We start from the raw sequence: 25,083 nt of genomic DNA on the forward strand, positions 1-25,083 counted from the left end.
AATGTGTGGAATTATTTCGTCCACTAATCAAAATGATTTTGATCCACTTTTTTCCTTCTCTGACTTCTTCGGAAACACGCATGAGCAATAAAAATGAAATTTTTGACCTGAGGAGCAGAGGATCTTGAGGACAGGGCCTGCTGATATTTGACAGATAAATGACTCAGTTGTGCCAGATGGCGGTGCTGAATGCTGGGGCGGGACAGGTGAAGTAGAGGAGATGCACTCCTTTACAGACCCTTATCGCTAATAACAATAAATTACATTTAATTGCTAATATGAATATAAAAAGAGGACAAAATGTTAAGTATGCCTTTGTGTTTAATTAGCTCGAAACACACTTCATGCTTTTAGGTTTTTAGAGCGACTACTGCAGTTTCCTCACATATTTTAGCCAGCAGAGTATCCAGATTACAGTTAATCCTAAATGCCACAGCCAGACTCCTGACAGCCGTTGAGAGAAGTTGGCAAATCAGCTACATTTTAGCTTTTAAAGAGATTTAAAAATTTCATTGAGCACTTTTGAGGTAAATCCTGAATCAGGTTTATCACAGGTTTTAACCATTTACATGCGACAGCCTAAGACCACGAATATTTAGATGACGTGACTTGGCAGCGATGGCCATACTGCCCCTCTTCACCCTGAACTAGACTCGGTTGGTTATACTATTATTTCTAAATAGTTAATTATGTGCTCTAATGTTACCAGCCTGGTGGGTTCACTGTAACCTTACATGCTCCATGCTTTATTCAGTTTCTTTCTACTGTGTTTCTAAGACGCATTGACAAAAATAAACACTCCAAGTGAAGGACAGGATTCTGCAGCAGAGAATGAACAAAAGAAAGAAAAGACGCATGCCGTTGTCGATTAAACACAATCTTTTCAAAGTCCCTGCGTAGCTCAGCTGAGACAAAGAAAGAAAGAGAGAGATGGACATAGAAACCCAAGAAAGAGAAAGAAAACGTAAGCTTCTCACGTCATGTGATTCAAACTGAATCACAAAGTTCTTGCTAAACTTCTGCTGTTCATTTATTGTCCAAAAGTTAAACTTCTTACCCTGTTTTTAAATGGAACATAAAAGCAGAAGTGCATAATGGTATAAAAGACCATTATGCACTAAATTCTAAGCAAGCTGGGTTGTCTGATCTCAACCATTTGAGGAAAAAGTGTAGTGACAGAAAGTGTGTGTATATTCACATTTGAATGATGCAACAGCCCAACTATTAATTCCTGATTCATTACATAACTATTAGGACTAAAAAGACGTGTTTCACACGTTTCAACACACACTAATTTACTTAAAGACCAAAATCATTTCAGGAAGCTCCCGTGGAGCATGAAATGAACGTTTCAGTGCTTCTCCTTTCATTTTCCACAGTTTACCATCTAAGAGAGTTTTAATTCCGCTACTTATCCGTCACTCATTTGTAAATCAAAAGACAACACAAACTTTGTGTTCTCAAACACACACACACACACACACACACACACACACACACTCACTGTTGGTCTTGAGGCGGGCCGGCTCGCTGTTGCGGCTGCCTGCCTGGTTGATGGCCTTGACGAAGAAGATGTAGCGGGTGCCGCTCTGCAAGCCGTGCACCGTGTAGTGGTTCTGCTTGATGTTCGGCACGATCATCCAGCTGTCCGCCGAGTTGTACAGACCTGGCGGACGCAAAAGGAACAGAACACATTGCATGAGTCGGCGAGCTTGGTTTTTGGGGGCGGGGTTAAGTTAATCGCGTTGAATCCCGCTGAGAAAGCGTTTGATTAATTTCCAGAAAGAGCAAAAAAAAAAACTTAAAAAAAAACTGCTTTCTCATTCAAATCGGAGCGTGGCAATATGCAAATTTCTCCTCCGGACATCGGAGAGAGTCGGCAGGCTGCAAGAGGAAACCACACAGCGAGCGGTGTTATGCAACATTCATGTGCACTCACCGATCCACCCCTTCACCTTTCCATCAGGTTTCTCGTGGTATGCCCCCCCTCCCCCTCCCCCCCCCGCGGGGCACGCTGTGAGTGCACACGAAGCTGAATACAACCCATTAAGAACAAGGCTTCCCCCACAACATGCAACAGCGTGTCTTCTCGTAAGCGCCTCAGGGCAAATTCCCCCCGCGATCAAATGTAGGATCCCGTTAACTCTGTGATTCAGCCGTGATTCGACTCACAGCGGGTTGGGAAAGGTCGCCTTGGCTCTGCCGCCAAACGCAGCGTTTTCAGGCTCTCTCTGTCTCGCTGTGTGTGAGCCGACTGTGAAGGATGAAAAAGGAAATCTCAGCTCGGGGCCCGAGTGGATTTTGTCTATAACGCGGTGCTCTGTATGGCCTCGAGGTCTTGATTTACACGAGAACACTAACGCCGACACGCGTTTTCCCTGACGTGGCATTTGTCCCGTCCTGAAGATGAAACTTTCAGCGCGAGGCGAGGGGTGCTCATCTGGGATGGCTTTGGAGTTGACGTTTATTTTAATCACATATCGCAAAAAACATTTGACAGTTGCTAGAGAGCGCCGCGCCGCCGCGCTTTATAGACGAGGCCTGTCAGTGCAGCCGCTGTGCTTCGCACGGCGTGTAATGGCCATTAGAGGACAGGTGAATTGCTAAAACGTGTCTGTTAAAACAAATGGTTAATTACACTGCTAGTGTCACACACAGTAGGAGAGCTGCTGCCATGATGTGACTAAAGACCGAACAGAGAGGATTTCTTTCACCTACCTAAAACGTTCTCTCGCATCTTGTTTCTACCACTCCAGCTAAAGTTGACGTTTGAGGTTGGAGGAACAATTATTTTCATTGTCTTATCTTTCTCCTCCTCCCTGCAGATTTGCAGCGAGCTCTCAGGGCCATGCCTGCCCCGTCCCTTCTGGTGAGGATGCCTTGTGAATTATTGAACAAGATGGCAACAGCATGCATAAGTAATATCCGAGAGTCTGCTTGTAAATATAAATACTTCACAGGACGCAAATAAGGCCTTTAAAAGTGAGGCAGCGTTAAGAATGAATGAGGGGAGGGGACTGTTAAAGCTAAAGTGAAGGCTGTGATTTCCACCAGCTTTTCTCGAAGCAAAGAAAACAACGTCGGCGGCTTTCATCTTCCTTTCAGAAGAGAGACAAAGAGAAACCGAGGGGGTTTCTTTACACCTTGAATTGACACACATTGGTTTGCATCCTCAGCTGGCCAGCAGATTCATCCGCACTTTATTCCAGCCTACTCTTACACATATGCAACCACTGTGAAATCTTTCAAAAAAAAAAAAAGAAAGAAAAAACTGTGCCTGCCACCTGCCATTTTAGCCACTTCCTGATGAAATGAAGCATGCCACAATGTAATGTGGGCTTTCTGAATGAGATACAGGGCAAGGACGAGGTAGAAGGACTTCACGCCGCTTTCCATCTTGAAAGCTTTTGATCTCCGTAGCACCTCTCCCTTTTTGCAAAATCAAATTAGGTCAGAACACAGCGATACTGCTACTTCTCCCAGGGAAAAGGGGCTTTCTGACACTAACGCTGCTGCTGCTGCTTCTGACGGAATTGCGACTTCAAAGTGTGTTGGTGAAGTGACTATGAAAAAAAGAGGAAGCGGGGAAATAGATCGACTTGTGTCTTGCATCCAAAAAATCAGGAGTGTGTGTATATACAGAATTGTGTGTATTTGTCTTGTTTGTGTATGTGGACAAGAAGAGAACAGACACACAAAACACAGCGGTAATGGTTAGTGTATGTTGTGTGTGTGTGTGTGTTTGAGAACAGCTGTGCATGAATAAAAGTAGTATTATGCACCCACAAGCATCTATCTTTTAGGTGCCTTGGTGTATATGGTTTCCCTAGTTTCCCACAAAGTTAACTCTTCCAAAAAGTTGATGCAGCCGATACTCTGAAAAATGCCATGTTGAGAGATTTATACTAAACATTGGGCCTTGTTTATGACACGTCACCACAGGCCTAGTGCATACAAATTCATATGAAAGACGGATGAAATGCAGGAAAAAAAGAGGGTGAAGTCATGCAGAGGAGGGAACAAGCTCATTGACTTCATTGCAAACCGATGGGGATGCCGCCAGTGAGGATGTTTGGCTTCTTAACCACGTCAGTTCATGGGACCATGAGGGGACGCATTAATAGACACAAAGTGACTGTAGAGTCAACAAGGTGCTGTGGACCTTTCCCCTGGAGCCACCATGGTGATGATAATGATGTTGCTCTTACGTCAGCCGTTTTTTTCCTGTTCAAAACAGTGACAGCACCTCAAATCGTAAAGTAATCCTCCTTCTGCTACCACTTAAGCTCATTAACTAACATGTTACATTTTATTTTTTTGCAATCTAGACAAATCCCAAAATGTTACACGCAAGAAACAGGATTCACGTGCTGCAGTATTTCTAACCCTTGTCAAATTACTACATGAACTACGGCTCCATTTTGAATGCAGATACACCGGGACCATTACAGTGCAAATGAGTATGGTGAAAGAAAACCTTGGATCACTTTGGCGTTTCTGTTCAATGTCTGACTAGGATGTGTCTGAGAACAAGATAAAACCAGATTTGGGAATGTTGGCTGGCAGATGAACAAATAGGTCAGAAACCAGCAACTAGACTGTGACACAAACATCTTTACTTGCCGCCATATTCGGCCTTCTGGCGCAGCTTACTTGTATCCGTGGCATTTGGTTTTACTTGCTGATTCTATTTTCTGCTGCTGTGCTTGGATGATCCTGAAGAAGCAAGGTTAACAAGACCCCTCTCCTCACGGGAGAGCCGAGGCTGAGGTTTAAGCCAGGACGAAAAAAAAGGAAAAAGAAAGAAAGGATGGCGCTCAAGTGGGAGCATTTAGCCGCGCTAAAGTTTGAGATAAATGCTGTGGTGAAAACTCAAGTGGCGTGCCGGGCTAAATGGGTCTCTCTCTTTCTCCTGTGAACCTCAGAGGACTCTGTGGCAGCACACTGCTGAATATCTGAGTCACTCAGTCTATCACAGCTGAAATATATATCCCGATGTTTGAAATGGCCCGGGCACTCGAGTTGCATGGTGAGTTGGAGACATGTCAGAATACACAGAGAGGAGGAGAGCTGATGAAAGGATCAGAGTGGAGAGGCACAGGTGTGTGTGTGTGTGTGTGTGTGTTCACATGCATGGTTATGTGCATCAATCATATCCTCCTCATGTCAGTGAGTGGTAATTCTCACCTCCCCTATATAATAAGTATCCACTCAGATTGTCACCTGTTCTCCCGTCGCTCTCCTCCTCCACGCTGACCTTTCTATCCCTTTATCTATGATGGAGTTTTTTCCCGTTCCAGGAATATTAGGACTTCATTTCAAGAGTTAGACCTATAGACTATACGTTAAACGTTACCACGTTGTGGAGGATTGTTCATCTTTAACATGCATATGTCGTTTGAAAGGTGGCAACAATTGCACATATGTGTAGCTTATACTGGTATAACGATTATTGAATAAAGTTTGCTTCAAAAAGGCCAAACTATATATGCTCATAGGGGTAGGTTTGACTTAAATGGCATGAATTTAGGACATCTTCCAAGCCTCTTGTTCCGGAGTTTGAAGCCAAATAAAATAAGAGCTGAATAGACAGACCAACGCAAAACATGCTCTTACAAATGACAAGGATTGCAGCTATAAATGGTGCAGTATGGAACAAGAGAAGCATTGACAGACATTTACCATGGCAGTGTTAAAAAAGGATTAAGGAATTCTCGTAAAATACCCTGAATATAATTCATGATATTTTCACCAGCCTGGAACAAAGATAAGCTTTGGTATTGGGAGCAATGGGCGAGGTCAAAGCAGTCATTTTACGAGGACTTTTTTCTGGAGACTTTTCACAGCGCTTGAACAAAAACTAGTCACAAGTTAATCTTTTCAAAGCATCCCCTCATGAAATGTACTGTATGTCCTATTTTTAAGATGGTCTCAGCTTTATTCCTCCATAAATACAAGCATGGCAGAGAACAAAGACTAAAGGTTGGACAGAAAATCTAGGTTATGCAGCCCCGTGTAGAGCATTAAAAATATAATACAAGTAATTTGTTGCTCCAGTTAATTCATTTTTTTTTACTGCAGTGAGATTAGTGTGTGAAGCTTCGTTCTTTGAGATTTCACTTGTGTCAGATGCGCTCAATTTTGTTCCTAATTAGAGGCAACATTTACAGTATATTAGTGCTAAAATGTAGCAAATCTGAACCACAAGTCAGGAAAAGTCATAAAGTAAGAAAAGTGATGTGTGAATATTTGTCATTAGCCAAGTTTGGGTTTCATTTGTAAAGGTAAGATTGTGTTTTGTCTCTTTAAATCTTGTGATTAAAACATTCTTTATAACTGAGAGATCCATTGATCTCTAACGTTTGAAGCTACCATGCAGGTATTCTGCTGTAATGATATATCAGAGGCCTCCATGTGAGAGCCTTCATAAGGAAACTGGATGGGAGGGTTTATTTGAAAGCTCTAAACAGCCAGTTTGGCATTTTAATGAATTCATTATTTCATAGAGTAAATCAAAGAAAATCAAATATCTCTGCCCGTTTTTTCAACTGTTAAGGTATTCAAACACTGTGCAACAGAGTATTTGATCTCTCTTGACCAAACCTTGATTAAAAAAAATCAAATAAAAATCCCCTGGCTATTGAACCGGAACCGCAATTGGACATGAACTTGTCGGCTCAGATGGTGAGTGCATGTCCTCTGCAGCGCGGGTCTCATTTTCTAGGACACCATACGCGTGTAGGTGCTCAAGACTCACTGATGAAATTGGTCTGGCCGGTGTAGATGGTGTACTGCAGCTCGTAGGAGGTGACGCTGAACTCGTCCTCGGACGTCCAGTGAACAGTGATGGTGTCGTGGGAGGCGGTGCAGAGCTCGTCTCTGATGGACGGCGGGGTGGGCGCTGCGCGATGAGGAAATCACAACAATGATGAAAGCAATTGAATATGGTAATATAATACATAATCTGAACATTTATAAATATGTTGAGATAGAACATTTAGGCTTGCATGCATGTTACCTGTCAGGTAATCTAGTGCCTCCAGAATCTTCTTCTCCCGAGAAAAGTCAAGGGCAAAGTTGTCAAACGCCTCATTCAGGTTGACGTCAGGAATGAGTACCTGGGAGGATGCCGTGGCCATGGCAACCCTACGTAGCGGTCAGGACATGGGGGGGCGAGAAAAGAGGAATGTCAGGGGAGCGAAGGCGACGTGACGGAGCAGCGGAGGTGACGGAGCGGGGGAAAGATGAAAGGTGATAAAGAGGACAACACATGTGAGGCGAGAGGAGGGGAAGGAGGCGAGCTGACGGAGGGATGAGGTGGCAGTGGTTTGCGAGAAATAAGAACTATATAGAAATATGCATGTCGCAGAGCACAAACGTTCTCCCAGAGACCCATCAAGACACTAACCAGACACACAGTGACACACTGACTCCATGGTTTGTGCAGCTTTGTGGAAAGATGTGTCGACTTCTGCTGTGAGCATCGGCGCTGTGTCTGTGGCCAGCCACAACCACGGCTTTGGACCGAGAAGAGAAACCAGCCGCTCAATAAAGCGCCGGGCCGGGCCGAAGTATACGGGCCGAATAAAGAGAGGCTACGCTAGCGACAGATTGTCCGGGGGAGAGGATAAGTCAAAGAGGCAAAGAGGGTGGAGGGGGAAGGTACTGCAGAAGTAGGCAGGTGAAAAGAGAAACCGCATGACTGGCCACGTAAAAGACAGATAATCCTCACCCAGAGGCCTGGCATTGATCGCTGAGGCTAAAGAGGGAGATGTGACGCTGATTCACCAGCTGAATCACTTTCCAAGATTGGATTTCATGGAAACGAAAAGCAGACCCACTGTAGGGCTTTAGCGGTTTTGTGTCTTACCACTGCATTCATTCCTGTGTGTGTTTTTTTTAAACATAATATAAGTAACCTGATGATGTGGATATGCAACAGGTCCATCAATCAATGGCGTAAAAACGGGAAATTCCAATATGCCACTGTGTGTGCGTGCCGGTGCACCACGAAACCCACCTTTCCGCCACATTTCGGGCGGTCTGGAGGAAGCGGGCGTGGTCATTCTCCTTCAGGCTCTGTTCCGCTTGTGTGATGAGGGCACTGGAGCGCTCCAGGCACTGCCGACAGTTTGCAATCTGCTGAGCCAACTTGCGCAGTTTCATCACCTGGAACCAAAACGGAGATACGCGCCGTGTTACGACACACCTGTTATAACCGTTTGATCAGTCTGAGCCTGGGAAAAGAACTGTTGTAGAATCATACCCTTCTGCGTAGATAGAGTGACTAGCTTGTCAGAATTATTTGCAAATCACGCCTCATGTAGAATCAGCAGGCCCAGGGCAGTATAACAGCTCATGTGATGAAGGAAACTAGCAGAAAATGTTCCACACGCTCCTCAAAAAAATCTCATAAAAGCTTCTTTCACCTTTTGGCTGCTGTCAGACACTCAACAATAAACTTCTATATTGCATTTGGGAGAATTCCCATAGACAACGTGACAGGAAAAGCCATTCACACGCAGAGCACAGTGTCCTGCTGGTTCGCTCCGAGTTGAAGCATTGGCTCCTTGTGCTCATATTGACCTCATGAGCAAGTTACATATTAGGAGGGCAGAGGTGAATAGAATAATGCTTTGTTATCGGACTACTTAAAAGAGAAAAATGCAGGAAATAAAGGGATTTGAAACTGCGATGGATTCACTAAAAACAAACTTAGAGAGAGTTCATCACCTCTATATACACAAACATACATACACACACACACACACACACAGGGTTTTGTCCTGTTCTCTTACATGATTAAGATATGAGCAGAAGGTAACCAATGCAATTCTTATTTGAATTAAAGTAATCCACTTTGTTAGGGCTCATGTCCCCAAGTCCTGAAATGACCTTAGTTTGATGAAGCTCTCCACAGGCTGCTGGTGAGCCAGGCTGAGAATTCAACAGCAGCCTCAGCGAGGGAGCCGCTCAGCAAAGATGACTGAACAAAACCTCTTTGAACGTTTAAATGGCAAACAGTGAGGTCAAGTAGTTGTATTATGAAGTATTGTGTCAGGACCAGCTCACAACCTGGTGTTTGTCTGGACACCAAAGTCAACCTAGAAAGAACAGAAACATTTAAAATGAAGAATAAATTCTCTCTCCCTCTCTTTCTCTAACAATATATGTGTGTGTGTGTGTGTCGCACCTCTAAAGTAGAAGAATAACAGTCTAATCCTAAGCTTAAGTGTTGGGCCCATGGAACATTTTCAAACTATGTTTAGAATGTGATTCTTATCGCTCAGCCAATAACTTCTGCTCCCGGCAGGAAGCTGGATGTGACCATCACTTCCAAATACTAACACCTCATCTGCTGACATCACTCGAGTGCTCCTTTTGTGTTTCACGCGTACTTTTCTGTTTCCTCCGTCCATCACCCCCTCTACCCGCTACTAGACTTTTACACCCCCGGACCCTCAAGAGAACGAGCCTTGCTCTTTGTCGGCGGTCACTTCTGCCCTCGTGCTCAGTGTCTGGAAATCTTTCATCCTTCGACAAAGCTCTTTTGCCGCCCCAGAGGATCTCCCACGAGCACTTAAATCCTCACCTCTGGGAGGGTGAGATTTAGAGTTTCCCTCTGGCCTGAAGCCCTCGGGGCTCAGAGGGCAACAAAGCGCAAGTAAAGGCACGAGCGTGTGTCCACACATCGCCGAGTCCTGCAGCCACTTCACTACGGCCTCTCAGGCCCACCTCAGATACTCTCCACACACACACACACACACACACACACACACACACACACACACACACACACACACACATTCAGCTTGGCTGCCCATGTGTGGGAGAGGTCATTGCGGCCCTTTTTTTCCTGGCGTGTCTATCTTCAGGGGTCCATGTGATGCCTACGGAGGCCGCCTTTTCAGACAACTTTAAGAGACCTGGATGAAGGTAGGCACAGAGCTGTTCCTCAAATGTGTTACTGTCAATTTGGCTGCTTCAAAAGGCAGAGAACACACCTGTAAATTGATACACTGAATAAAGTAGACCCAACATCCTACTGTTATCAATGTAAAACTGAGATACAGCTACTTTTATATTTAGTCTCTATTACCCTTTAGGTCCAAATAAATGGTCGATGTAGCTTTAACTTACTGAAACCATCCGTTGTCATAATTCCAGACGAACATGAAAATAAAAAAGGACCAAGGCATGCTGGTAATATCTTACCTTTGATTCTTTGATCTTCACAGCGATGACCTGTTTTCTCTGGCGGATGATCTCCACCAGCTCATCACACTCCTCCACTAGCTTGGCTTCGTGCATTGCTGTGTTTACCTGTAAGCAGAAGCAGGAACACATGTTAACTTGAGGCTTCTGCCACTCGGTTGGTAGGAAGCTTTGTCAGATTTCTGGATTGGAAGCCGTATCAGATCCATTGGATCACTTACACACAGAGAAGACCATTTGTTTTTCCATTTCATTCGGAGTCCTGCACACAAGGTAAAGTTGCCTCTAACAAGATGTGGTCCTGGATTAGAACTGATGTGAGATGAGATGATCTTTCATTGTCACTGGATAGATAATAAATCTTTTGAAATGACAAAGCATAAACGGATCGGAGGCTCCATTAAATGCAAACAGCAGATTCACTGATCTGACGGGCTTTAAGGTGACAAGAAATCTCATTTAAATAATTGGTCATCCTCTTAAATGCTTCTTTCTTGCTGCTGGATTCAATTAATTTATTGTTCTTATCAAACATCATTCTAGAACATGTATATCTCACTAAGTACGAAATTTCAGAATACTCAACTCTTCATTAAAAAGGCTTCCGAAAAGCTTTGCAGACACTCATTAAGTCACAGACCGATTTTGCTCAAGTCCGCGCCAATTTAATAGATTCTGTGATTATTTTAGGGTACCGAAGTTGCCAGGGCAACTCATCATCAGTTCACCGCCTCAGGCTAACACTAAATGACCTGCCAGGAACTTTGATACTGTGTTGTTTTGTGTCACACACTGAAAACGCTCAACTGCACAGTTTTGCCAAAATGGGGGCTGGAGGGGGGGGTTGTTGCAAACACATTTCTCTGAATGTGATATAAATCCTACATGGGCACATCACACCGACCAGAGGTGTTTGTTCCAAGAGCTGTACTTTCATCATGGCCTCCAGGTAAGTGTACACTTTGTGCTGTAAAGAAAAGTTTGTATGTACCACGTCAGATGGAGTCGCGACAGGGTTTCACACTCGGCAGGTAGTCCCCATTATTTGGTCCGCGGGAGCCAATTCGAAGCATCGAGTCCAGACGTTACTGTGCGACCCAGCGCCATGACTGCGGGGCGCTTTCCCCGCACACAGGCAGCGTCAGAAGAATCCAGAAAAGGGGAAATGCACAAACAAACCCAGCAGAGGCTGACCACCAACAATTGCCCTGAAGGCCTCCGGCGTTCACCACAGCACCGCTGCTTTATCGCCCTCAATAGTTCCATCGTGTTTATTGTCACACAGGCACTGCGGGGGCTTTTCTGTAAAGGCACTGACTGGAGCAAAGAGTACTGCTGAATATGCAAACATCGTGTATTGTGAAGAGAGAGCGTTTCACCGCTCTGACCTGTTCTCCCCGCACACAGCCGATTGCTGAAAGCTTCTGGAAAACTGAAGCAAAAGATCTGACAAAGTCCCTTATTTGGGATTTGGAGGCGCTTGTTAATAACTGCTAGTGAGATTGAAGAAAGAGGAAACAGCTCTCAGTGTTAACTAAAAGGTTTTGTTAACATTTACCATACCATGTGAATTTAGCCTTTTTATGGATAAAAAAAGGTCATAGTTCATTTCTAATTCAGAGTAAAACCCAAAATAGGTGAGACAAAAAGTCACCTACTTTTACATTTCTAAAATATTTACCCCCAAGTTCCAATCATCACTCCACAAAGCTCATTACAACGCACCAATCCACGTAAGCCTCTTTATTCTTCCTCACACACGCACACGCACACACACACACCGAGCCCGATTCTTTCTGCAAAGAGCAATCTTATGACTGCAGGTTAGTACTTAAGCAGGATAAATGCAGCCGTCCAGGATCATTGTGAATTAAAACCGGAGATACTCGGCTGCTTAGAGTTAAGGAAACAATCTCCATCTCCATCCTCCTCCTCCTCCTCCTCCTCCTCGTCTTCCTCTGCCAGCTCCTGACACTGCGATCCCCTCCCGACTACTCAAACACGGTCACTAGAAGTGGATCTCCCTATTCATCAGGTTGAAAACTCCTTCAGTGCCAAAGACATTTACAGCTGTCCCTGCTATCAGGAGGGTTTTAGAAATCAGCTTGCAGACGGCCTGAAACCGACTGAAGAAAAGATACAAACTGCTGTGCTTATTGAACATACCAGAAAGCATGATGGAGGTATGTTATTTATGATTATGACACATCTTACATACAATTGGGATTGCCATTTCATATTGGGACCATTCAGCCCAAAGTAAAAAAACAAGACCGTCGTGTTTCTATGGCATGTGAATCTAAGATTCATGAATTGTTTACATTACGCAACACGGTATACGCATTTGCCATCCACTTATTGTTTCATATGCCCCCCCCGGCCCAATAAGAAGATGAAAGGAAAAAAGGTCTCATCCTCAGCAGTCATAATTACACTCAGTAAGGAGATGCAGACAAAGCAAGCAACTGAATAGTTTAATTAAGCCCATCTAAATAATTAGGAAACAATGAAGGCCACAGATTGCAATCTGTCAGCAGAATGATGATTTGAAACGTCCGTTCCGAACCTTCTCCGGAGAGACAGCACTGAGCCCCAATGCTGCCATACGCCACGAGGTCCAGCTACAGCAGAATGTCAGGATGAAATCTCATATTTTGACTTACAAGCTGAAGTGAAATCGAAGGAGCCACGAGGCCACATTTGTTTTGTGGCTTCGGATGACTGACAGTCGCCACTAAACACCCACCGTGTGTCGTTAAAGCCAGTAACGACGAAGGTTTCTGAATATTATAATGTGGACGACCAGAGTACCAATTGCAGACAACGCGCGTGGACGGCTCCCAAAATGACCCACTCTCGCCAAAGTGGCTCCCGTTCCAAACACAGGGGAGGACCGGTCCCAGTTTGCAGCAGCTGTTAACCCCCCCCCATCTCCCATCCAGTCTGAGCCCACTCCCCTCCAATCAGCCTCTCCTGCATCCGATTCCACTTGACTTTTTTTTCCTTTCTATCACACCTCTAGTCTCCATTCTGTCTGCTTCCCCGAGTCCCCCGTACCCCCCCCCCCTCTTATCTCTGATGCCGTCCACGGCAAAAGAGGGGGTTTATGGATAGTTTAAAGGAATCTGTGAGAAATGGATGCCATGTCAGAAAGAGGTGAACCGACAAAATATAATTATACATTTACTGATATAGAATTAATCAATGAATAATGGTTCTATAGTTATATATAGTGTGTGTTCGGAATTACACCTAAATAATGCAGTCTTTTTAGCACACAGCTGACGTGTGCACCACATCCATCTGCTGAAATATCAGAAAAACCATAAGATAGATTGCCATGACAGTTGTCCACATAACTTTAGGATCCTCTCGCGTCAGTCACGTCACCGTTTTACACTTTCTTGTGACCTCCACATCTACGACATTCAAATTTTCCTCAGTAAAGACTTTGATGATCACCCCGAACCGTCATCTAGAAGCCCAAATATAAATCTGTCCAACACCTGCAAAACACGTACGACATTCCCATAGCCCTACATACTGTGTGCAAAGTACAACATGTTATCTTGCCAAACTAAGATGGTGCACTCGCTAGATCTGAGCATGTTAGCATGCTGTCAGTAGCATTCGGCTGAAAGAGTTGCTGCTGCCTCATTAGAATGAATGGACCCAACAGATGGAAGATGGGACATTATCATAAATACTTAATAAAATCAGAGAAATATATCATTTCCCAAATGAAAACATGGCGTTGCCATCTGCTGAAGGCAAACGATGACGGCTGCATTAAGGCCGGATTTTGTTTTCAGTAAATGCCATTGATGCTCATCTTTGCCTGAAAGTGGAACCGCGAGTGGATTAGGAAAAATAAGCATAGACAAACAACAATCCTTGGATCTCGCCGAAGCTCTGGTAGAAAGGTAAAGAGAGGCGAGATGAGACCCGATACAAAGGATTAGGCAGCATTACCGCCATCCCATTTATTCTCTGCACACAGTGGGATCCATTGGTACATCGCCCTAGACAGCTCAATGATTAGCAAGCAGACATACATGTCTGAGAACTAAACCCAGTGGACTTCTGTTTGATGGGATTCTTTCCATTTTTATGCATCAATCCTGATACGCAGTCACTTTACACAGCTTTGTTAGTCATTTAGCTCGGAGAGATCAAGACGTTGGCTGTTCCCACCCTCAGGTCGTATGGTCCAGAAGAAGAAGAAGAGAGCAGCATTGGCTCCAGCAAACGTGAATATGCTTGTCTGCCTCAGCAATTGGCTGAAAGTGAAAGATGTTCAGGCACAATTTGGCTAACGTCGCAAAGATCTTTCTGTTTTCATTTCAGTTTTGTTGTTGTCATTGTCATTAAATGCATCAACAATCCCACACCGGATGATGCAATAGGTAGAGAGGCCTTACAAAGGCAGAAACACATCCCACTCCTCATCAAGTCATCTCTACAGAGAGAGAAGAGATGAAACCTCCCCAAAGAGCTCCCCAGGAGAACCGGGCCGATCGCTGCTGGGTGCTGACTCACACGGTGTTTGATCATGTCTCCGGCACCAGTACAAAATAATGCACACAAGGAGGAGAGGAAACCGGGTCATGTTCAAAGCCCTTCAGAGATTTCTTACTGCACAGACATTTTTAAACTACCCAGTGTGTGCTGGATTGCGTTATTGCTTAGTCTCTTCTTCTGCAAAGTGCCTGTATCTGTTTCAGTCCAGGAGATCATTGGTTGTCACGCCAACCCCCGGGTCCATCCGCTTGCCCTCTCAATCCTGCACTCCACATATTGCCCTTTGATTTCCCTCCTTCTTCCTCCACCGTTTCCCATCTGTCGTCCACTCCACTGTTCTCCTTGACTCTAAAGGGCCACATTAATGTGAATTTACGTGGAAACACTTCTTCAGCTTATTCATCATGTCAATAATTGAATCACCCACATGGACATCACACAGGAGAATATCTATGAATGGGTGCAACAGGGAGGGCAAAGTTTATTTTTCATAATTTGCTTATGAGTCAACGCATGCAATTGCTCTTTATTTATTTTTGATGGATAAAGATTGCGCTGATTTCGTCGGCGGTGGCCCAACATTAGTATGCAGACAGAGACAATAGGAAGATAAGACTTTTTTTTATTTCTCCCCCCCCCATGCATTGTTGACAAACTTGTTTGTCTGTACTTGATGAAACACTCATTTCATTTTGATTGGGTGAGCAAGCCGCATGAGGTGTTGCTCACGGACGGACCCCGGAGTGAGGCTCGCTAATAATAAGAAACGAACAGCACGCAGAGTGAGCGCGGCGCCATAAAAGGCGTCTTCCCTCTGTGGCTGCTAATGTCCACCCTCACAAAGAAATGACGGCGTCTATTGAGAGCCGGTGGGTTGATACAGAGAGTCGGATGTTTTGTGTGCGTTTGTGAACGCGCACAATGGCGATGCGGCGCAGACCAACACTTGGTGACAAAGCATTAGTCCTCTCTGGCTGGACTCACGCAGGTAACTCCATTAAATCACAGGAGCGGCCCAATTGGAATATTCCCTCCTTCCAGGTTGTCACTGAATCAAAGCGGCTTGTGAAGATGTATGTCATTTCCCAGATAATCTTATCTGCTTTGGAAGTAGGAGCTTATGCTTCCTGTACGAGTTGGAAAAAAAAGCAAACCTCCCTGTATCACAAGACACAGTTGGGACAATGACATTGAACACAGTGAAATGCATCATATTGTAATAGTTTAGTGCACAAGTGCTTTTGGTGGAAGCTATGTCCACAGTGTAGTGGTCATTCCAATGAAGTTGTCTGAATTACACAACTGCCCCTCGAGGGGCGGCTGAGAGCCACGTGAGCTCATCCGTTGTCCTTGAGTCATGGTTGGAGTCAGTGCAAGAGGCCACTGACAAAGCAACTGGTATCCGCTGATGATCGTTGTGCATAAAAACGTCCCACTGATTGTAATAATAAGGGGATGAAAGATACTTTTAAGTCCTTATAGTTGTATGTGCTCTGTTTCATTTGGTGTTTTTTCATTTTATATTGTCAGAAAAAACGTGCTGTACTGCTGACCTTGAAGGAACCCCAGATAGGGACTTGAAATTCATTTTTTAGTCCAGAGACTACTCAATAGTTGATTGGTGGCGCCCAGAGCATTCACTTTGTTGCCGGCAAAAACACGACCCTCGTCCAGGAGGAGTGAGAGAAAAAAACAAACAAGAAAAGCAAGCAACCGAGGAGGAAATAAATTAAAGTCCAATTTCTACCCGTGTGTTTCTTTAATCAGAAATGTTCCAAAGTCAAAGACAAGGCGTAAAAGGCGCGGGCATCAGAGCAGTCACCAATAGCAAAGGCAGTCGACTGCAAACAATCAATAACAGGGAAAGGTTTGGGGCTGGTCGTGGTTTCCCTGTGCGGTTCATGCAGGTTAAGGCCTCAATCCACAAAGCGTTTCCCCTCCGTGTTGCTGTGGTCAGAAAACCATACAACTGAAACCATAGAGGGTTTTGGGATTGGTTTTGAAGCGTGACGCGTTTGAAGTGCTGGATGAGGGCCTGTAGTGGCTTCATGGATGTTACACAGGCTTCACATCCATGGTGGTTCCGATTTAAAATGCCCCACTTCCTTTTTCTTCAATTAGGGCCCAAATGCAAACATAAACGATCCACATGAATATTTCATATTTATCACATGTCATTAACACTAACACAGGCTCCGCCCTCTACTGGACTCCATGGGTAATGCCCTCCAATCGCCAGCATGCATGTGCACTGAACCTCTCCTCCTGCAGCTAAGGACACAAACACAGCGACAGGTGGCGTACCTCAACCTGCTGACAGATCTGGATGAGCTTTGCCATTTGGTTCTCCAGTTCGCTGTTCCTCTTCACCAGGTTGGTCAGGTTGTTCTCCAGGGTTTGCTGTGGGGAGGAAGGAGGAGCGCACAGTCAGGGACAATCATTAGTACACAGGACTTAAAAAAGCCAGGTTATGGGATGGGTTACATTTGACCTGATAGTGGATATTATTTTATTTATATTAACATGCAATTGTGTTTTCCACAACTATACATCTGTGACATGGATAAGGTGACTGCATGCCCTAGGATGTGATGTTTTTAGTGAATCTGTGATATCAGTGCCTCAACATCATACACAAAGTAGCAATTCATATTCTAATAACATTGAAAACTACTGAAAAGTAGAAGGATTTGTAACTGTAGTGCTGTTCTGAAACTGCGATGAAAACCAAATTACATTACAAGAGGAACTGACAGATAAATATCATTATAAATTATGAATAATAAAATTACAAACACATTTTTGGGGGCAACAAGACAATCATTTAGTCTTTTAAACTAAATAAGTGGTCATCATTTAGATCGTACATCAAAGCGGAATAAGACACAACTGAACTACTTTTGCCTGCTACAATTATATCTTTTAGGTCGGACGTTTCAAGTAGTTCATTAAATTAGTCACAATTCATTTGAGGTGGAAAACGTTATTAAAACACATTACATTCTATAGCGTATATATAAAAGATCAGTATTTGAAGCAAAATATACTAATCATTTCAATCCCACGATGGAATTCCTAGTGATTTAATTGCTTGACCTTGTCATACTTTATAGCCTGATGATCCGTGACGGACTAAACACCTCAACCGTCAACCCGCGCCTCCCACTGATCAAACACTCGATTACTATCCGATATCTGTAGCTGTTTATCATATGCTAAGCAAAAGACATTCAACAAATAAATTCACTCAGACGCACAAACAGCACGAGATGAATGGCGAGACAGAAATAGAACTGCCGCTCAAAAGGAAGCAAATCAACGATGGCGTCGACGGCGATGGGCTTTAAAGCAGCAGCAACAACAACAACAACAACAACAACACAACCACCACCACCAAGAGCCACAGCCGCAAAGAGAGCAGCACAACAAAGCAGCAGACAAGCGGCGGGTGTTTTGAGGAGGCTCTGCTCATGCAAGCCAGAGGCAGCTGGGCCGAGGAAGCTCCTGACCACGTCTCCGTGTGACTGCCCTCTGCCTGGTGTCCGTTTGATCGCTTACCTCCCCCCCCCCCCCCCTGGATCCCATCCGTTATCCATCCGGGTGTCTACCTGTGTGTGTGTGGGTGTGCCTGCCTGTCTGCCTGCATGCAGCGATTGGGTGGGTGGGGGATATGGGGGGGTGAGGGGGGGGGGTGGCAAAAGGCAGCAAGGGAACTCACCGCAGCGCTTGTCTTTGAAGCCTCCATTACCGCATCTGACACTCTGCCCGGGCTCACCTGATAAGCCTACAAACACACACACACACACACACACACACTCGCATAAGTGCACGCGGAAACACACAGACACGGACACACACGCACACAGACACACACGCACGCACGGACATGCCCTGAACGCACAAAAGTCTGCCGCGCTGTGCGCCAGCGTAGAGGAGAACTTCTCCTTGATAAAGCTGCCACGAGGCCTCCTCCTGATGCTCCTCTACGTGAACGCGGCTCGCGGCGTCTGGAGACGGCGTGCGTTCGCTGCGTCGCAGCCCTGAGTGAGTGTGTTTTGCGTATGAGGGAGTTTGAAGTGGAACATCAGTGAGGGGGTGGGGGGGGGGGGGACAGATGGGTCATTAATTAGCAAGCTGGAGACAAAGATGATTAATACATCACAACACAGCTGCCTCCCGTGAGACGGCAGTGAAGCAAACGCCTCCGTCCTCCACGTACATACGCGCCTGCGTGGGAGTGTAGGCTTGTGTGTGTGTGTGAGTTTCAGTCCGTCTTCATGTGCGTGACTCAGTAGGTGTATCTGTATTTAGAAATTTGAAATACACATGATGCGTATGTCTCTGACATCTGCTAATACTCTCATACGCAGAGGAATAAAGGCACTAAACTTGGTTTGCGTCTATCAGTTCCAGAAGTGACCACAAAACGCCTGTTGTGTGCGTGTGTGTGTGTGTGTGTGTGTGTGGATGAGTTTTGGCTTGGCACTCCTGTGGTTCCAGCCCAGAAGAACAGATGAGTAGCAGAGAGAGAGAGAGAGAGAGAGAGAGAGAGAGGGAGGGGAGGCAGAAGCAAATGTCAATAACAAACTCATTAAAACAGACAACAGACATCAAAGACAACTAGAAGCACTCAGAGATGGAGAGAGGGAGCGGAGAGCAACTCAGAGCGGAAGGAATACAGGGTGGAAGAGGGTGGACGCGTTGAACGGAGGGTGACAATCATTATTCCGTCAAAATCCTTATTAGAGCAGCTGTGTTGTGTTTCCTTTGAACCACTGAATGACGTTGCACATTTGTAACTTCATGGCATAACTCGACTGTAATGTGTAAATCGCTCACTTACAAATATCTGTATCCCCAAGGAAACTATTTTGAACTAGAACTTTTTTAACCTCCACTTAGTAAACTTTACAACAATGTAAAGGTTGACCATCCAGCGATGAGCCTTCGACTCACATCTAAGGGCTGACTTTTAAACATTCAGAGAGCGTTCAGCCTAACTTGGCAGACAAAGCAGGCACACAAGGCCATAAATACAATAAAGGCACACACTTAAGCAGACCGCGAGAGATTAAAAGAGAAGAAGGAGGGACGGCGGGGTGGGAGAAGGGGGAGCAGAGGAACCCATGCATGGAGGGAGGGGGGACGTTAATGGAAGGTAGAAATGAGCGACTAATTGCATTTCATTAGCTTGAGCCTCACGACGGGGCCTGCCGGGTGCGGGCGGGGCTCTTAGCAGATGTGATATGACTCGTTCATCCAGCCTCGGACGCGGCCCGTCAGGAGGGGCAGCAGAGGCAGCGCCACAGAGATGGAGGGCCGGTCGACGGGGCGGAAATAGGCACGAGCGAACGGGCCGAGAGGGACAACTTGGCAAAGAAAAGCTCCGGTTTTCAGATTCATTTTTCAGGTCTCTGCCGCAGCTCTCTTTGTCCCTTATTGCCTGTCCTCCAGTCACTCTCTACCTTCCTCTCCTGCCCTCTCTCTACGGAACGTCTACTCTCCCTCAAACCCGGCTGTGTGCCCATCATCTCGGGTTAGATCGACAACCCCCCCCCGTACGATTTCATTGTGTCAAGGGGCTCCTGGGTCTCATCCCTTCATAGACGATCTCTTGTGCGTCAGTAGTAACTGTAACATGACATCATATTAAGGTAATTCAATCACAATGTAATGCGTTACCCCTGACGGGCAAAGCTCTCTGTTACTCTGGAACATTGAAATACTTTTATCTGAGGTCAAGTTCAAAATGAGGCAGTGAGAGTGTTCAGGCCGAAAAACTAGCTCCTAAACTCTAAAGAAGCGCTTTAATATAGAGGGCAAATGTACACTGGGAGTCTAAAAGCATCGCTCTCCAAATGAGATGACATCGTCCAGTGGCTCCATCGCTGCCATAATGTAACAACGGAAAATGGAGCCGCCGCCACAACACGAGTGGAACAGAATGGCCTGAGGCAAAGCTCCCAACATCAAAGTCTTTTTCTTTCAATTAACGCAGCATCCTCCAACATGCACAACGAGGCAGAAAGAGAAACAGCAACCAAAGGAAGAGAGAGAGTGAGAGAGAGAGAGAGAGGGAGAAAGAGAGGGAGAGATTAAACTCCAGACAGAACCAGCTTGCTTTCCAGCTGCTAACAAGAGGCTTTTCAGAATCCGTGTGTGTGTCAGTAACACAAGCCTTCTGGGAAACGTGCCTTTTGGTCTGAGGACAACACTCCACGGGGCAGAGCGCTGGAGACCAGGCGATTGTAGCGGGGTGTAACAAAGGGGGCGACGCGCTTGTCTCACCGCCCACTGGCTGAAGCCCAACTAATGAGACCAGTAGGGATACTTAAAACCAGCTCAAACGGGCTGGATCTCTCTTCCAAAAGCTTTATTTATAGTTTAGCCTGTCGCGTGGTTCCCCCTTCTACCGGAACAACACGAAAATAAATAACACAACAGAACAGGCTGCGGTGGACAGCGATGTATTCGCTTTCAAAGTGTTCGCTCTGGATCGGATGACTCACGTGTTTGAACTTTGAAACAACTCCAGTGACCTTAAAGCCACGAGCGACCGCGGGAACCTTCAGGGGATCTGGTAACAGTGGGGTGCAGCGATGAATGGGAGCAGACAGCCTGAAGATGCTTGCTCTCGTTTACAATTCCGCTGCGGGAACTTATTTAAAAGTTCAGAGGAGGCAGGAGAAAGGAAGCAGGGAAGGGTAGGGAAGGACAAGGGTATGCCGCCGTGGTCAACTTCACACAGCTCTGGATGAACCCCTCCTTTTTTCTCCTTATGGCTTAATATGAGAGAAAGCCATCTTAAACAAACACAAATCCAATAGTGATTCAACTTTTCGGGCCACATGAGTGGATTAGGATCAAGGAACCTCTCAGTAGGTTTGAATGGGAAACAAAATAATTCGTCATGACTACGGAACAGCACACAGAAGCTGGCATTGCATTTTGTTTATAAGACTCTCACATACCCCGTGGGCCCATGGGTGCTTTTAGCTTTGCAATTATTTGCTTGGGTCAGGGGCAGACTGACCCAAGCAAGCTGAACCCCAGAAAAAAAGGACTAAAAAGAGAACGAAAACACAGTAATATATGTAAAATGAAGCAAAGCCATATCTCTGTCCATTTCCCAACGGCCTTTATTAGACAATTTCAGATCATATTACAGGCTGAGAATAGTGTGGTATATGAATCTTAAGAGATGGGAAGTTAATACTGCGGAATTAGCCGGCGGTCTGGACCGACATGAAGCGGGGTTAGCGAGAAAAACAGAGATATGGTTGAATGGGCTTAAAGGATGTCTGTGTTTCATTTCAGTCGGCCTACACTGGATTCAGTTGCAATGATTTATACTGACAAAAGAAAATACCACCTGTACAAGTGGCTTGGTAGTTCTTCAATATGATCAATAGCTCTGCCTAAGATGATTGCCATTGTTTAGTTGTAGTGTACAAGGTCATGTACCACGTTGATAGAAAAGGAAAAAGACACAGAGTGAACAGCTGTGTGGTTAATAAACTAAATCAGCTAGTCATCTCATGAAAGTGTTTCTATTAGTCGGGGACTGACATCAGATGCGCGCAGCCTGTAGCCAAGAAAAAAAGCGCCCAGATCCCCAGATACAAGTCGAATGAATACGCTCACAAGCAACTGCTAAGCATGTTTGGGTCTGATTTGATGTTTGGGCATGCTTCTGCCACAGATAGCATAGCACATCACAGACCTGAGCTGGGCAGATAATACCCATATCTGTGTGCATGAGGCTGCACCTCCGTACTCCTGATCATATCTGAAATGTGGCAGAAGTGAACAAAACAAGAAGAAGAAAAAAAAAAAGGTTGACTATTCTAAAATGCAATAACAGGGAACTGCAATGAACAATGATCAACAAAATACCAAGAGCTTTTTAGCAAAGATCTCCTATTCATTTCTATTAATTTGGTTCCCGGTGGAGTGGACATAAAATAATGACATCACACTTTCAGTCGAGGGTTTATAGCTCTCATAAACATACCAGCGTAATGAGACACACAAAGCAGCTGCACAGGGTGGTTGCCGAGAGACAAAACCACCAACCTGGTCCCGAGATGAGGGGGGAGGGCCTTGTAGATTTTGTACGAGTAAATAATACATAAACATACATTCTCAAGCGTAAAATTACCTCATGTAGGTTTTTTTCAATCACTTCAGTTGTTTTAATAATAAATAAATACACACAAGTGTGTAATAAATCACAATAAAGAATGGCCCTCTCTCTAGTCTACGGAGGCCATTTTTGGATGCCATTGGAAGTGACGGATAGAGAAAAGATGCTGCTGTTTCCCCCTGAGATGCACCGATTGTGAAAACGACACTGACATGACGGCTAAGAGGTTTTTGTCACGGCTCTGCTTTCAGAGGCCTTGACGGCGTCTCGCTACATCCCCCGTGGCCCAAGTGACACACGAGAGGATCCCCCCCCTTCCGACGCGCGGGGCACCACGTTTGCGCTGGTGGAGAATTGATGTGCACGAACATGACGTGCGCGCACAGCTTTCTGGTTCAGCTCGTGCACACCGACCAAAAAGAAAGGCTTTTTTTGAGACGAGGCTGCTTAGAACGGACCACTGATTCGGGCGGTGGTTTTTCTTGGAAGGGTTTCCATGTCATCACCATTATTATCATCATCATCATCAGGGTAGTCTTCTTCTCCTACTCGACACGCTTTCTGTGCACCAGGAGACAGGCATCGACATGTACAACGTGACCAGCCGGCTCGCTCTCCGTGTTTCTCTCCTCCTCCCCTGCACGGCATTTTAATTACTAACTTCACTTATTCCTCTTTTGAGACTCATATCACCTGGATATGGCCTGTAATCCTGCAAATTCATGTGATGGTGATGATGAGCTGAGGCCGTCTGAAATCACGTCGATGCGTGGTTAGTTATTGAGCACGATAAGTTTTCCCTGCGTGCCACAACAACACACTGAGAATCTACCATAAGAGATAAGGATGATAGCTAAATGACCTCATTCTGAAAAATGTAAAGCAATAGACATTGTAGTGAAATATTATTCTGACATCTCTTAAACTCATTACATTTTGTTTAAAATGTAAAATACGAGCAGAGGTGTAACGAAGTACAAATACTTTGTTACCTTCAACTTCTACAAAAGTATTAATATTTAAATATTTAAACCCTAGTATCTATACTTCTACTTGAGTAATGAATGTGAATACTTTTGACACCTGTGAACACGCGTGTGATACAGAGCAGACACCAACTCCGGGTACCACTGCAAACAGCAGACCAAGTGGAAGTGACACGTTTTATCTCATCTTCAATTATTAAAGAGCTACAAATGAATCGACTCTCTCCTCAGACTCGCGCTGGTGTACATGTCATCTTCTTTAACGTCCCGCCACATAACCGGAACAATAATCTGGTGTGAATGACACTTTCCAAGCTAAAAGCTTTACACTTGTCAGCTTCCCGTAAAACCTCCGGAGGAGTTCATCCGAGCTCGTGGACTACAGCAATAAGGGTCGCTTCTGCAAAAGTGTGATAAGGTTAGGAGCAATGCGGGTCGCTGATTTCGAGGTGACAGGGTTCAGAGGCAGTGAGCGCCTGGTTTCGAGACGAGCGTACGAGACTAAATCATCCAGCAAGGAGGTGGAATACACACACTCATGCACGCACACGTACTTAAAAACACAAAAAGGTGTGTTGTGTTGTGTGGATTTAACCTAAGCTGCTGCTGGCTGCTCAAGGGAATCTAAACACAAAATGAAGCATCATTAACGGTGCGGGATTTCTGGGGAAATGGACGTTAAGTTACTTTTACCGCAGTCACAAATTTAGACTTTTCTATATCACGATGGTTCGCTGTGTGTTTTTAACTCAATCTCCAACAAAAATGCTCCCCTAGTTCCCTGCCTCTGCAAATAAAAACCTGGCTTTTGCACACGTTTCATTGTTACGTTTTTTTTTCACCACAACCATCTGACTGATTGAAAAAGATCCGCGAGCTCTGAAGTTACTTGCAGTACATAAGTGAAAAAAAGAGTAAAAGCACAATTGGAGCTGTAAAGGAAACTGACAGCTTTATGTTTGCTGCCGTGTCAGCGGCACCGGATGTCCCCCCCCTTCCCCCTTCATTCACACGCTGCAGCAGGCAAACGCACACACGACCCATCCAGCAAATGTACACAGTGGTCAGGGACACGACGGTGCGACTCTATTAGTGTGAAAGTGGATCTGTCCACCCTAACAGATGGGTTTGCTGGCTCCAAGGTGGGCGAAGTGATTCACTCCGTCTCCACCGCACTTTTCCTTATCTAATTGGAGCGGAGGCGGGCCAGTAGAT

General features: G+C 45.2%; 1 protein-coding gene across 4 annotated transcripts in view; it reads right to left on the minus strand.

Annotated features, from left to right (window-relative positions):
• The window catches only part of mid2 (midline 2), a 110,195-nt gene that overhangs the window by 11,733 nt on the left and 73,379 nt on the right, over positions 1–25,083 (minus strand). For 3 of the 4 annotated variants that reach the window (XM_062560605.1, XM_037460560.2, XM_037460559.2), the window contains 7 exons: positions 18,455–18,520; positions 17,041–17,136; positions 10,216–10,323; positions 8,021–8,169; positions 7,019–7,146; positions 6,758–6,901; positions 1,505–1,666 (listed from right to left, as the gene is read on the minus strand). In XM_062560605.1, coding sequence (XP_062416589.1) covers positions 1,505–1,666; positions 6,758–6,901; positions 7,019–7,146; positions 8,021–8,169; positions 10,216–10,323; positions 17,041–17,136; positions 18,455–18,520 — 853 coding nt within the window. The remainder of the gene's footprint in view (positions 1–1,504; positions 1,667–6,757; positions 6,902–7,018; positions 7,147–8,020; positions 8,170–10,215; positions 10,324–17,040; positions 17,137–18,454; positions 18,521–25,083) is intronic. The other variant, XM_037460561.2, reaches the window with a different exon arrangement.

The sequence above is a fragment of the Pungitius pungitius genome, chromosome 2, assembly GCF_949316345.1.
Source record: "Pungitius pungitius chromosome 2, fPunPun2.1, whole genome shotgun sequence".
NCBI lineage: Eukaryota > Metazoa > Chordata > Actinopteri > Perciformes > Gasterosteidae > Pungitius > Pungitius pungitius.